Here is a 15,007-nt window from a genome sequence, read left to right as displayed (position 1 = left end):
AAGATCTCAGATACTAACCAGAAGGTTTTTATATACACAGTCAGAGCCTATATTCTGCCATAATCTCCACGGAGAAACCTTGTGACTTTTACCTTGCTGCAACATTGTAGTGCTTTATGGGAAAACCTTGATAAGGAAGAGGTACTTGGGCAACAGCCTTTCCCATCATTGCCTGTCTGTCCCAAATATCTTCCTTACTTACTGCAGCCTGTTCTCCTGGGTAGAAAAGATGCTCAGAAATAGTTGTAAGTTAGTTTATCTTTACACTGACAGAAGACCTAATAAGAAGACACACCATCATTGCATGCCGAACTACGGAGATCGGCTCCTGGATCTGGTTTAGCCTATCCATGAATCAGCGGCCATGGTGATGGGCCCATCCAAACTGCTGTGGCCTCATTATTTCTGTGCTTGCTCTGTAGGCTGCTCTGACTTCTGAGGGAAGGCCATATATGGTTAAATGATCATCTCAGCTAACACATTAGCATGTTGATGATGCACAAGTTTACTCTCACAAAATCAGAGGAGGTATTAATACGTTGCAGAATTCCACAGTGATATGGGTGGCAAAAAAAGTGAGAAAATTGTGTTTATAGGAAGAACCCTGTAAAAAAAAAACTGCATCCCTTATTTTGTGCACAAAAAAAAAAAAAAGCTATGCAAAAATACTCAAACCACACCTGTGGGGTTTTATTAAGCTACCTTTGAGTTCTGCGAATTACATTGCAAGATAGTCTCCATTGTGCAGCTAACATCCCACATTGAACAAAAGTTTGTTGGCTAAAGGGAAAAGGCAAAATCCTGTAAATATATCATTCATCTCTAATGAATCTCAAATTAGAATAGATTAAGTGCTGATATTAAAAAAAAAAAACAAAAACCAAAAACCCCAACAACCCACCCCCCCCACAATTGGGAAAGCAAAGTTCAAATTCCATTTGATTTCACCACTCATTTGGAAGATGGCAAATGGATGTATATGAAGGCTAAATCCTAGACATCAAAGGTAAAAGGGAATAAGTCCAATAGGATAGGATCAAAGAAACACTGGAATAGTGTGATACTCAGGTAATATGAAATCCATATTTTTGGATGAAATCCATCTATGAAGAAGAACCAGCAGATAAATATCTGGTTCTGAGACTGGTGTCACTGGCAGAATTCTGAGGTTTTTGATCATGTGTTGGTTTAAACAACAGCAGGCTTCTGGTGATACAGGGTACACCTGTATCAAAGGGAGAAAAGGATCTTTGCTCAGAAGTTAGCGGGTCTCATGAAAGACCTCTATGAAAGACGTTTAAACTAGATTTGAAGGGAAGAGGGGATAAAACCAGGCTCAATAGAGATAAGCCTAGGGGCACCACACCCATGTTTGAGGGACCGTGTTCTAGCGAGTTTCTTTGGTCTGCCATCTCAGTGGTGGTAGTGGATGGAGATCCATGTGGCAGCAAACATGCAAGAGTTAATGATGTTTTAAAAAGCACAGAAGTACCTGAGAATGGTTATGTAGGAATTAGGGCTTCTTCCCTCTTCCCTGCAAAAAGTGGCAGGATCAATAGCCCAGCTGAAGTACATCTACACCAATGATGCACACAGGATGGGCAACAAACAGGATGATCTGGAAGCCATTGCACAGTAGGAAAATTATGATAGTTGCCATAATGGAAACATGGTGGATGAATTCTTGATAGGTTGAGGCCAGCTGTTCAACAAGACCAGGTGCCAGATCCAGCACTTGGGTCATAACAACCCCATGCAGGCTTGGGGAAGAGTGGCTGGAACGATGCCTGCTGAGAAGAGAACCTGGAGATGGTCAACACCCAACTGAACATGAGCCAGCAGTGTGCCCAGGTGGCCAAGAAGGCCAATGGCATCCTGGCCTGTATCAGCAATAGGGTAGCCAGCAGGATCAGGGCAGTGATTGTTCCCCTATACTCGGCACTAGCGAGGCTGCACCTCAAATCCTGTGTTCAGTTCTGGGGCCCTCACTACAAGAAGGACGTTGAAAGGCTGGAGCGCCTCCAGAAAAGGGTGGCAGAGCTGGTGCCTGAGTGAGCTGGGGTTGTTCAGTCTGGAGAAAAGAAGGCTTGGGGAGGCCTTATTGCTCTCTACAACCACCTGAAAGGAGGTTGGGATGTGGGAGTTGGCCTCTTCTCCCTAGTAACAAGTGATAGGACAAGAGGAAATGGCCTCAGGTTCAGCCAGGGAAGGTTTTGATTGGATACTGGGAAAAGTTTCTTCACTGAAAGGGTTGTCAAACATTGGAACAGGCTGCCCAGGGAAGTGGTTAATTTGCCACCTCTGGAGGTATTTAAAAGACGTGTAGATGTGGCACTTGGGAAGATAGTTTAGTGGTGGACTCTGCAGTGTTAGGTTGAGTTGGACTTGATGATCTTATAGGTCTTTTCAAACCTAAACAATTCTGTGATTCTATTTAATGATTCTGTGATTTTATCTTCCTATTCCTATGGAATTACACAAAAGAGAAATGTCTTTCTTAAACTAAGTCCTTAAAGCAAAGATACTGCTGATCTGATCTGAAGCAATGCACACGGGCACTGATTTACCTGGACTATAATCAGAATCACAATCTTTACATTTTTAGGTCTTGGAATGAAATCCTGCTTCATATCTCTGCCAATATGTGTCTGGCATATTTTTGCCCTGTGCCTAGCTGTGTCTGGCTGTCGCTATTGGCTTTGTTTATCAAGCACTTAAGTATTCTACAAATAATAAAAAAAGAAGTATAATAGAGCTAGTTCTTTTTCTTGTTAGTAATATGTTAGATCTTTCATAGGAAAAGTGCAAAGTTTATTGAACTGAAGGAACTTTATGACTGCAAATCTTTAAACACTTACTTCTTTCACGAACCACTGGCAAAAGGCAGGGCCAATCCATTCTCTTGCATGAATCCCACAGTCTATCCAGACAGCTTTCTTGTAGGGCCGGGATCTTTTACCTAACTTGAAGTGTGAATATTCACAAAATATCAATAGATCTCATGACATTAGTGAAACACAATAATGAGAAAATAATAGAATATGAGAAACACTAAACCATTTTGAATTTACTCATATAAAGGAACATAAATTTATTCTTTTCAAAGGTACGGCCAAGATAAGGTTTGGCAGGTATGCCAAGACAATGAGGCTGATCTATGGAAAAAAAAAACCGAAAGGAGAATTGAGATCTCTCAATTCCTCTTTTATGAGGAATGATATCCTTAAATATCACATGGAGTAGGGTGAGGAAGAATGACACTACAGGAATAGCCTGATGAAGAATCAAATTTTCAGAACTCTTCAACAGGAGATGAAAATACATTGAAACTAAAATTTTTTTGTGTCTTGCTGACACACTCTAATTTGTGGTCCTAATCATGTGAATTGGAAGCACACAGCCCTTGAATTTTGTCAGCAGCTAAAAAGGAAGTGTATGTGGCACAGGCTGAGAAGGGCTCCAGAGTCCCCTGGGGTCCCTCTCCAGCATAACTGCTCTCCTAGTTGTCTATAAACACAAAGCTTTCCAATCCCCTTAAATCCAAACCCTGCTAATTGAACTTGTCCTGTAATCTATCTTCATGTATATCCAATCGAAGTAAATAGGATTTGCCTTTTAGTTTTCCACCTTTTTTTTTCTTTCTTCATTGAAGATGACATTCAGAGAGATACTTAGATCTTAGCAACTTATCCCTGGGAAATGCTGTTAAGCTGCATCTCTGGTGTACATGCTATAACATAAGTAACAAAGTGTCTGTCTCTGATTCCAGACTTTAGTCTGATTAATGACAATTTAATCTTTACCTTGAGTACATACAGTGGTCTCCCTTCATAGGATTTTCCAACAGAGAACATGTGAACAAGATCTGAATAAGTTCTATTCAGATGATGCATCCAGTCCTGTATCTGCAAATACAGAAATTAAATCATTGCTTCAATCTTTGCATTTCATGGGAAGCTAATGTAATACATTTCTTAATCTCAGCTCTCAGTCCTCTGTATGTTTTGGGATTTTCCTATCGTTTTTATTTTTGTCTTTTTTGTTTGTTGGCTTTGCTTGCTTCCTTGCTTGTTTGTTTTTGTTTTGACATTTTAACTATTATTTGGCTCTCATAGCTCTATTGCCAGAGTCTGGATGCTGCCTTCAATTACATAGTATGTTTTTCCCATTTCATTGTTGGATATTACTGGAATGCATTAGCTGTCCATCGAAAATCTGGGGATGGGGCTATTCCACCATTCTCACTAAATACTAATGGAACAAAGAAAGAAGGTCTCTGATTCTGCCTGCCAGAACACAGAATGACAAACAGATTGACTTGCAGGATTCAATGGTACCTGCAATATTTGTTTCACAGGCACCAGACCTTCTCGACATGCAGCACTCTCCATGCCCGGTCTAGTGACTTTGCTTTGGTGCAGACTGAAACTGTGTATGTGAGCAGACAGAAATCAACAGAAATTATTTACCCAGCCATCATCTGGGATAGTTAAACATGAATTTTCATCTATGTATTTTTAAGTATTTGTGCCTCTTGTGTAAATACTTAAGCATTTGGTCACATCGCTTAAAAGACTCAGTGTGACTAATCACTCACTGAAATCTCTTATTCCACTGGAGTAAAAGACCTATTTAAAAAAAGAAAAAGTCCTAAGCTGTCAAAGATAGTGATGTATAAAGATAGGTCTTGAATACAAATACTAAAAAACCATATATTTTTCAAGAAGGTGTCTATTTTCGAAGAAGAAATGCTTAGAACACTTCTGAAGATGAACAGGTAACCAGAACTTGTAGAGAGAATGTAGTAGATAAGAGGAACAATATGAATTTTCACGTACTTCTTCTAGGGAGTGATACACTTCGTAGTTATACCCAGAGAGGGACCTTCGATTCCTATACGACCTCAGTCCAGTTTGGTTTTCTACTGCTTTCTGTAGGTCTGATATAAGAATCCTAAGTAAAAAAAAGATAGCAGTATTACTGAAAATGTACTAGAACACACAAGCTAAGTCAGAACAACAATCACACTTAGAAGAAATATAGCAGGAGTTAAACCATCCTGACTTTACTTCATCTGTTATATTTTGACAAAAGAGTGCTTCAGGCTCATTTGAATATAAACTGCCAAATAAATAGTCCAGCTGCTCTGAAATGTAACATTGCCTTCAAAAACACAATGAGCTTGTTAAATGACTAAACCAGGTTGATGTAAATAATCTAGCCAATGTGAAGAAGCAACCACTTTCATTTGTTTATGGAGCAGCATTTGCTGTCTTCTTTTGTAATCCAGTTATATTATGTGATCATGGATCTTCAGAAACCGATTTCAATCCATTTAAAAATCTTTTTAGGCTTAGAGAAACATGCACATACTATTTTTTTTGTGGCACGGAACATTACATATAGTTACAGGTTGTAGAGGCAAAACAAAAAAAGAAGAACTTGGCAGCATTGTCATTCTACCTAAACAGCAAACAAAGAAAAAATCTCAAGTGTGCTTTGTTGTTCACATTATCTATGCTGTAATAGTTGTTTGCTAGTTGTATTAAAATAACTCAGGAAAACCATGAAACAATACCAAATGGAAATGAAATATACTTGCATAAAAAGCAGAAGGTTCCTTGTATTATGAGTAAAATTCAGAAAGAGTTGTGTAAGTGGAAATCTTTCCTGGTTTATGGCAAAAATAAATAATGATACAAATACAAATATAATATAGTAAACATCTAAAAATAATTATAAAGAAGAAACTGGAGCATCTATCCATTCCACAAGGTAGTAGCAGGATCTGGGAATATTGTCACTGACATCAGTAACAGCATGACTGTAGAACTGAGTCAATACTTGTATGCCAGCTTCTCCTAAAGCATGGGAATGTGTAATCACCACACCACTAATTCATCATTCCTGTAAAATGATAGTCACATTCAACCTTTTAAATTTTCATAGGCATCAGCTGCAGTGACAGGAAAAAGACAGAAAGAAATGGCATTTACTGTGCTCCTAACTCAGGTGTGCAGCAGGTACCTCAAACGTAATAGGTCCACCTACATGTAATATCAAAGTAAAGGTTATTCCCATCTTCAAATGCATTAGTGAAGTAGTTGTATAATTAGGAATTATATTGTTCTACATCAGCAACATTCATTAAGTAAACTAAAGAATTATAGTCTTGACTTTCAAAGTACTATATATACTGTAAGACCAGTACTGTAATGCCTGTAATTAGATTAAAGGAGTGGTTTTATTCAAGTTATTAAGACATTTAATATTTAAAAAAAATACTTGACTTCTTTGCAGAATTCTGATTAGTGTAAGCACCTACCAGAATCAAGCGCTGTTTGTTCACTTTTAAAATAACACATTTCATAACTCCTGATTGTTTATGCATCTGTATTCTGCATGAGATTTGATAATCATTCTTTACTCTTAAGTGACTGTGTACTTTGTGTGTTTATAACAGAAAGGCTCTTAAGTCTCTCAGGTTTTAATGCAACCTAAGTGGCTTCTTTACCAGAAAACTTACAACTGAAGCAACTTGGTGCAGAAAGAGTTTATCTGATGCCTGGCTTGTCTTCATGACCATTTTGTCATGAAGTCAAGCCCAAAGACAGATAAGCCTGTTTTACAGACAAGTACTGGTCACATGGTTCATTATTAGGAATGCTTCCTAACTTTAGAAATTTGTCATAATTTAAGCTATTTAAGCTTAATGCTTCCTAAGTTTAGAAATTTTTCATAATTTAAGGAATCATCAGGCTGAAATTTTAGCTGGCGTTTGCCTCAGATTTTCCAGTTCCAAAAGGGATGTAGCAATTTTAACTGCTTTGCAGAGTGTGCAAAAACTAAATAATAAAAAAAAAAACATTGTGAAAACCAGCCATGTGAAAAGGAGCTGTACAAAATCTTGCTTGTGGAGATGCACTTCAGCTCAGTGGTTGTGCCTGGTTACCCTGCTCTCCCTGACTGTGGCTGTTCCTTTCACGGCAAATCCTCCTGGCTCTTGTGGAGTTACAGATCTCAGGAGGCTTGTCAGGAATGTAGAGGCTTGCTTGTAGAGGCTTTGAAGAGTTTTGCTTCTGATGGCTTGGACCATCTGAGATGGGCAGCAGGGGGAGGAAGAGGGAGAGCAAAGGAAAAGTCTGGACCTGACAAAATGCTGCCCAGCTTCCTTCTAAGTGCACACAGCTTGTGTGCCAAAAGTCAGAGAGGGGATTTTTCCCTGTGGAAGATTAATGCAATGTTGTCATAGTATTTGTACCATGTTGTTTCAGGTAACCTGCAAAGACCCTTTGCCCTTTCAGTTCTTGCCCTTGCACACTCTGCTCTGCAACCCAAGCAGAGGCCTTCAAGTACAGTGAGTGTTTATAACACATATAAAACAGCCTTCTGTCATTTCATTAAAGGTGATTACTGTGAGCAGGAACAGCAACAGACGTGAATACAACTGCTAGGGCACAGTAATTAGGGGACTTTTTTTTATAAGCACAGGAAAACAATTACAGAAATCCCCATCTCAGTTTTAAACATAAACAAAACTGAAGCGGTGTTGAAGACACATGAAAGTCACTCTGAACTTCAGCCATTGAGCTTGTGTAATTAATCTCCTTATATTTGTTTCTGTATTTTTAGAACAACAAATTTATAAGAGACAATTGTTATAATAAAAATGGAATTCTGATCAGTACTACATACATACATACATATACAGTATGATTTGCACCATCCTTTTCTCACTGAAAAATAAACATAAATACCCTCATGTAGGTCTTTACTTAGCAAATATTTGAGAATTCAAATAACTCATCACTTGATTATTCAGATGCTTAGGCATCTCACTGAAAAGGCTTAAATGACAAGATCATTACTCTTGTCCAGTATATCATACTGCTAAATACGAAAGGATAAGTATACTTCAAATTGTCTTGAATTTTTTTAAGGAACACTATAAATGATACGTGATCCTTAGCGTGTGTGTATTTATGTTGTATGACTTGTGTTGGATCACTAGGATTGGAGAATAATAGAACTAATATGTTTCTGTATAGTTGATGAAGAAGGCTTTCCTCTGCATTTGCAGCACACTTTTAAATAAACCTTGCTCCTGCTAAATACAGAGAGGCAAAGCAGGCTGTAGAATTAGTAATTACCATCTTTCTCTTAATAGATGTGATTTTGCATGCATTGAAAACACTTCAGCTTGACTCCAAAGGAGGACATTTAATTAAAACTGCCTGCCTGTGGGAGATTTTCTGTTCTCCCATTAAAACGGTTGTTTTCTTGGCAGTGCCTATTTGTCTGCCAGTCTAATTGCTGTGATGTGGAACGTATTCCCAAGCACACTTGGCATGGTAGAGGCAGACCTGCCCGGAAGGCCAGATCTCTGGAGCAAGGCAAGGAAAGTGAAGCATGGACTTACGTGTACTGGATGTTTGCTTGCTGGAGGTAGGGCAGCAGGCTTCGGGTCGTGTTCTCTGGTACTCGCACGTCAGTGACTGTGCCTTCGACGATGTGGAAGGGGCTGCTGGGCTGCCACAAGTCCACCTGTAGTGCAGGAACCAACCTGTAATTCATATGCATTCAGTGTAGGTGGGGAAATCCAGGAGATGGCACGCTTGAAGGTATGCAGGCAAACATTTTAGGCATGATACAGACAATAGACCTGCACTGGCTGGTCCAGCTTGACATCTATGCTAATGGAGCAGATTTTGAGGAATGATTGCGTCCAATTTACCACAACTCTCATGAGAGATTTGCCAATGGGAAGAGAGAACAGTTTCCAGAATGTGCGTCCTCAAATAGTTTGAAATAAAAGGCACTTCCAGCTTCATGCACTTCCTCAGACTACTATACATTCCCTGTGTCCTATGGAGTCCATGAGTCTCTTTTATTTCACAAGGCATTTTCTATGTTCACTAGGGCAATAAAAGAATGCTAAAGAGATACAGAGGGTATAGCAGATACCACTGTTGTTTACAAAGTGTACCCAAGCTTTATTCTTGATAATAAGCAGATCAGAGGTCAGTAACAGGGTGCCAATAACATGAATACCCAAAATTTTATATGAAATGTCAAAATAACAGGATTAAGATAATCAAATCATTACAATCTTGTAAAAAATGATAGCTGCTCAATGATACCACTATTATTATTGTACTACCTCTATCTGCACATATCTGAGGGACGGTTCTTGTCCATTTTTACTTCCTTTAGTTGCCAAATCTGAAATACTTTTGGAAATTCTAGCCTAAGGCTGGCACAAATTTTCAAAAAAGCAAGAAAGTTTGCAAACAGGGGTTTGAAAATCAGTGTTCTACACTCTGTAAAATAGTAGTAAAATAGTGTAGATGCACATACTCTACAACAGAGGTGAGAACAGTTCCTCCTCAGCCAGTGTGAGGACAGTGGCAAGAACACAAGTTAACAAACTCCTCCCAGAGCTGTTGGATAGTCCAAGGAGACTATAAATGGGAGTTTCAGCAACTGTCTCTGTATCAATGTGACAAATATGCATGTCAGGATCCACAGGCTTTAAAAACATATATTTGTGAGCTGAATACAAGGAATGGACTACCACGTCCACACATGTCTTAAAGAGAATTTAAAAATAATTAATATTTGATAAAAGTCTTTTGAAGTTTATTGCAATCAGCTGTGCCAGGCTGCACTGATGGAAGTCATTAATACAGCTTGTGAGTGTCCACTGCTTTTCAGGTTTCTAAGAAGGTTTTTATAATCTGCATTTTAAAAGCTCCTGACTACTTCTATGCCATACAAGCTATTTTTGAAATAACAAATGCATTTCACCTGGTCTTGCTATAACCTCATTTGTGAGGGGAGTACAATCTTGAAACATGGGTTTAATTCTCACCATTTCTCAAATGACCCTGATTAAGAATATTCTGATTACCAAGAGGTCATCTGACACTGAACCTGATGCTACCTCTTACAGCAATAGTGACCTCAGTCCAGTTAATCCAATTAAATGCCTGCTACTTTGGAAGCAGCCAGAGAGGAGCAGCCTCTTCTAGTTCCTGCCAAAACCACTCTTTGTTTCATGCTGCCACAATATGGTCTATGGGTCTGAGTGATAGCGGTGGGTGGGTGCAGCATCTTTTCAAGTCTAACACCAGCACTGGCAAAGTTCACGGGGTTTGTGAGGCTGAGAGCAGCTATGACAGATGGTCAGTAGAAAGCAAAATCATGAATTAAATGGTGTTAAATGCTGCTTATAAATAAATATCTTCTCACTGTGCTAACACCTTATGTTTGTTAGTTTATCTGTCTTTCATATTTTGATACATTAGAGACACTCACTGAAATTCAACATGGTTAATTTCCCACACAATAATTAGAAATGTGTATTAGACTTTTAAGATTTATCCCTAAAAATACACATCAGAAAGGGTAAATTTGTTTCTCTTGGAGCAACAGTGTATCAATCAGCTTGAGCCAGGTTTATAAAAATAACAACAAAGTGTTACACAAAAGCTAACAGCAACCAAAACGGAGTTTCCAAGCACACAAAATTGGAATAGAAAAATGAAAAAAAATTCACACTTGAGATACACCTGAAAATTGTCTTTGTTCTTGACAGTTACTCAGGATTTATTTTGGTGAAATTGTCAATCATCACGGAGGGGATAAAACAACCAATATTCACACTATTAGTTATAACATCATCAAGCTTTTTAATTTCTGAGGCATTCTAATTGTTCCTCACATTACTGTCTACAAGTGAATATCAGAAGCAGAAGTAATCTTCATGAAATCAATGGCATATTGCACATCAATATTCTCTTTTAGTGAAAATCCGGTATTTCACTCCTGGCATTGTCCTGGAAGTGAGACAAAAAATCCCATATTTAGAAGACAAATCATTCCACTCCAACTCAGTTCCCTATTTGGCTTCATTTGACTCTCACTCTTCACCCTTTGCAATGTAAATGAAGCATTCAGTGCTCCTCTGGGAGATGTTACCTGTCCTGTCCAGAGTACTTCAATTGCTAACTTGATTTTACCTTATAAAGCATATAACAAGAAACATATTTCTCCAACAGACATCTTATTTATATTGCAGCCTTCAGCTTGTCCTTGGTGTGACATAGAGACAATGCATGAAAACTAACAAACAGAAGATGGATTTCAGAGCAGGCATGTTCTATCCTTTATTCACTGTCATCTTCAGGAGACTTCATCATTGCATCTCCCATGGATACCGAGGGTCTCATCGGAGTCATCCCTCTTCTTTCAGCATCATTCTACTCACAAGTATGCCTTGGATTTCCACTCTGGGCTCTGCTGGTTAGTGAGTGGCAGTGATACTAATTCCTATCCTATCCTCTTTACTATCTGTGATATGGTGTTGTTATCCCCACACACTATACATTAGTTGTTATACAGTATTATGAATGGTGTACCAGTCAGCGCCAAAAGATATCTATTAGCTGTGTGGGTGGTAGGATTTGCTGGGTAGGAGGAAGATTCTCCAGCTACAAAACAAAGAGATGCAGAAATCCTACAAAACTCTCTGAACATACAGCCAAAAATCTGAACCTCAAAATTCATCTAGTATCTTGAGGCTAGAGGAAAAGCTATATGCTCAAGAGCATGTCTGCAAACCTAAATACTCTCATCTCCTTTACACATCTTATCCTGTCTTTCAGGCAGCAGGTTGCCTTTAAAAGGTCTTGGGATTTTTTATGCCTTAAATAATAAGCAGAGCACATTCAAGATTTTTCAGCATGTTCAGAGTTGGGACTAGGAGACCAATTACTCAGCACCGCCACTGCACACAAGTGCAAGTGTGACTATGGGTACCTGTTGTCAGGAATAGCAGTGCACAGATGCCCGGTGAATGCTCTTTCCCGGAATCTCACTGGAGGCACGAGCATCCTGAGTAGCTTTCCACGAGAAAAAATGGTATGTAAAAGCATACAGTTCGCTCTCTTTTCTCAAGGGATTTAAGCACATTATTGCTTTATTAAACCAAGAAGGTATAAGAGATTATTAATTGTGACTGCATAAGTAAGTGTTGCTGTTTATCTTCTCATTCTTTTTTCCAACCTCACTCGTCCCATAAAAGAGCCTGTGGTTCAACTTGTGCTTAGGAAAGCCAAGTTTCTTTAGGCAGTTTCTCTTTAAACCGAGGTGTTAAAGACAGCTCATGAACATAAATGCATCACATTTTACCTGGACATCTTTCCAGGTACAGCAACCTTGAACTCATTAGTCATGTCTCTAAGTTTTGGCCAGTACAGCATCGAAAAGAGAGCACAAGGCAAAGGGACAAATATTTTAAACAGATTTGGGTGCTGAACTAATAGAATTCAGAATTTATTCCAAAGGTTAAAATTATACAAATAATTTTCCAACAATACAAGCACTTCGTTGGTATAATGCTACATGTTACAAATGGCGTATAGAAAACGCTGTTGTCCTGCCAAGACAGAAACCAGAACAGGGAGTTTTTTTCTTCACTAGTTCAGGTTTTCCTCCTGCTTATTCCATGCCTGTGGAAAGAGAGCCTGAGAAGAAAAGAGTCTCCCTACTTTTCCCCATAAACCCTCTCATGGCTGCATAAATTCCACAGTTTTGTTTTCTTTTTTTTTCACTCAAATCACTGAAATAAATCCCCAGCTTCTTTAGACCATCAGGCCTAGTCCAGCCTTTGTAATTAAAGGCATTTTCTTGGGCAATAGCCTCCAGTTGTCTCTCACTACCCTTTCAAAAGCAGATGTTTAATTTCTTCATCCATTTATCCTGAAAGGAAGATGCTTAGTGCTCTCATCAGGTCTGCAATTGTGTATCAATCAAAAGAGATGATTGATGCTTGTCATGAAAATAACTAGAATAACTTTGCCATAACTTATATTTAGTATCTAGAGAAAATTGTTTGTATGATTTATCTGTGTTATACCCCATGAAAACAGTAATTTTGTTATGCTTTATTACCTAGAAATTCCAGTTTTTATTTTTACTGAGTTGTATACAGCAATACATGTACCAAAGCTGGCCTTGTCCTTAACATCACTATGAATGAATTTCTTTGAGAAATGCTGTCAGCTGTAAAGTTCAGAATATAATTATTGTTATGATGCCATCAGCTGAAATGGCTTGGCATTTCTGAGCCTCTTGTAAAAGGGAATGTGCAGTCAGTAATGCAAGCAGTGACAGTCTTTGCTCATGGACTCTCTCTGGAAGTGTGGGTTTCCCATTTACATCCATATGCTCATGTATAGACACATGAACACCCTAAGCAGTCCTAAAATTCATTAGATATGTTTTCAGTTATAAATCCGTAGTAGAAGGTAGAGAGTAGAAGAAGTAGAAACTGCTCTGGTTTTACTGATGTCATCAGAGGTCTGACTGTCTGAGTATTCATCACATAACACACAAGAAGCACAGTCACATGCGTGTATGTACATAAACACCTCTCACATGCACATGCATAGTATGCAACAGAATTTTAGGCTTCTGTTGGTACATTTGGAAAGAAAGAAGCAAGGAAGAATGACTCCTGTTCACTTTGACACTGGTGGATAATTACAGCTGTGCTGTAGTCCACATGGAAAGAGCAGAACTGCTCCTCTCTAATGCCTTCACCCTTACAAATATTTTCAGGATTGGGATTGATTTCATCCTCACTTGCTCCTGCCAATTAAGGAACTTAATTGATAGTCCTGATCACAAATCTCCTTCAGCTGCTCTTTATGTGATGCAAAGTGGTCCAGAGGCAATTCAGCATGGGATTCCCTGTGCTTTCGAAAAGGACTTAAAAGGTAGTCCCAGTACAAAGTAATTTAGGTTTCTGACTGAGCACAGTAGACATTTAACTGGCTCTAACTTTTCTGTATTTATTTGCTCTTCAGTGAGGCTGGTAAGAGTAATTGTGCTAATAAATCAGGATTGATTTGTGGGATTGCAGCAAACATAACGCTGGCAGAATGCAAACAATGCACAGCTTGAAGTTTTGAGTTTTGGAGATCTTTGTGGAACTATAACAAAATAATGGTCTTGCCCTCTACTTACACTGGTATAATTTTACACAAGGCTGTACACTGAAAAGAACCTGTAGACTATTCTTCAAGAGAGTCACTGAGATAAAAATCATATTCAGTTATAAGGTAACTGAATGTCCCTTCTTACAAGTACAGATGCTGCTGGGTTAAGTATATCTGAAAGATGGAAAAGAGTATTTAACAGACTTATTAAAAAACAGACAGCCAAACACCTATCTTGTTTCTTATTAAACTATTTATGGCTTGGTTCATTTTGCAGTTGTTTCTGCACTGCATGAGAAACAGAAGGGTAATAGTGAATGGGGTAACATTAGACTGGTGACCTGTCACTAGTGGGGTTCCACAGGGCTCTATCTTAGGCCCTGTGCTCTTCAACATCTTCATAAATGACTTGGACTGGAGGGGATATTCAGCAAGTTTGCAGATCACGCAGAACTGGGAGGAGCTGTTGACTCCCTTGAAGGCAGGGAGGCCCTGGAGAGAGACCTCAACAGATTAGAGGACTGGGAAATCACCAACCATATGAAGTTTAACAAGGGGAAGTGCCAGATTCTACAGCTGGGATGGGGCAACCCTGGATGCTCATACAGACTGGGGAGCATACATGCTGGAAAGCAGTGCCACGGAAAGGGATCTGGGGGTCCTGGTCAAGGGCAAGTCGAATGTGAGTCAGCAGTGCCCTGGCAACTGGGGGCAGCTGGTTGGCAGGAGGGCCAACCAAGTCCTAGGGGGCATCAGGCAAAGCATCGCCAGCCGGTCAAGGGAGGGGATTGTCCTGCTCTGCTCTGCACTGCTGAGGCCTCATCTTGAATATTGTGTGCAGTTTTGGGTGCTGCAATATAAGAAAGATATTAAACTATTAGGGAACGTCCAAAGGAGGGCAATGAAGATGGTGAAGGACTCTCAGGGGAAGCCATATGAGGAGGGGTTGAGGTCATTTGGGCTGTTCAGCCTGGAGAAGAAGAGGAGACTGAGGGGAGACCTCA

At 39.2% G+C, this 15,007-nt stretch overlaps 1 protein-coding gene across 1 annotated transcript in view; it reads right to left on the bottom strand.

The window, feature by feature from the left end:
• CPA6 (carboxypeptidase A6) overlaps window positions 1-12,236 on the bottom strand; it is a 34,636-nt gene extending 22,400 nt beyond the window's left edge. Inside the window, exons 1-5 of the mRNA XM_018074849.2 lie at window positions 12,193-12,236; window positions 8,420-8,563; window positions 4,839-4,953; window positions 3,804-3,905; window positions 2,859-2,963 (exon numbers count right to left, since the gene is read on the bottom strand). Of these exons, the coding sequence (XP_017930338.1) occupies window positions 2,859-2,963; window positions 3,804-3,905; window positions 4,839-4,953; window positions 8,420-8,563; window positions 12,193-12,236 (510 nt within the window). The remainder of the gene's footprint in view (window positions 1-2,858; window positions 2,964-3,803; window positions 3,906-4,838; window positions 4,954-8,419; window positions 8,564-12,192) is intronic.
• Window positions 12,237-15,007: the final 2,771 nt, after the last annotated feature.

Source organism: Manacus vitellinus, unplaced genomic scaffold, assembly GCF_001715985.3.
Source record: "Manacus vitellinus isolate BGI_N305 unplaced genomic scaffold, ASM171598v3 scaffold_1_pilon, whole genome shotgun sequence".
Lineage (NCBI taxonomy): Eukaryota > Metazoa > Chordata > Aves > Passeriformes > Pipridae > Manacus > Manacus vitellinus.
Note: the sequence above shows the minus strand (reverse complement) of the source record. Positions and strands in the feature narration are given on the sequence as shown.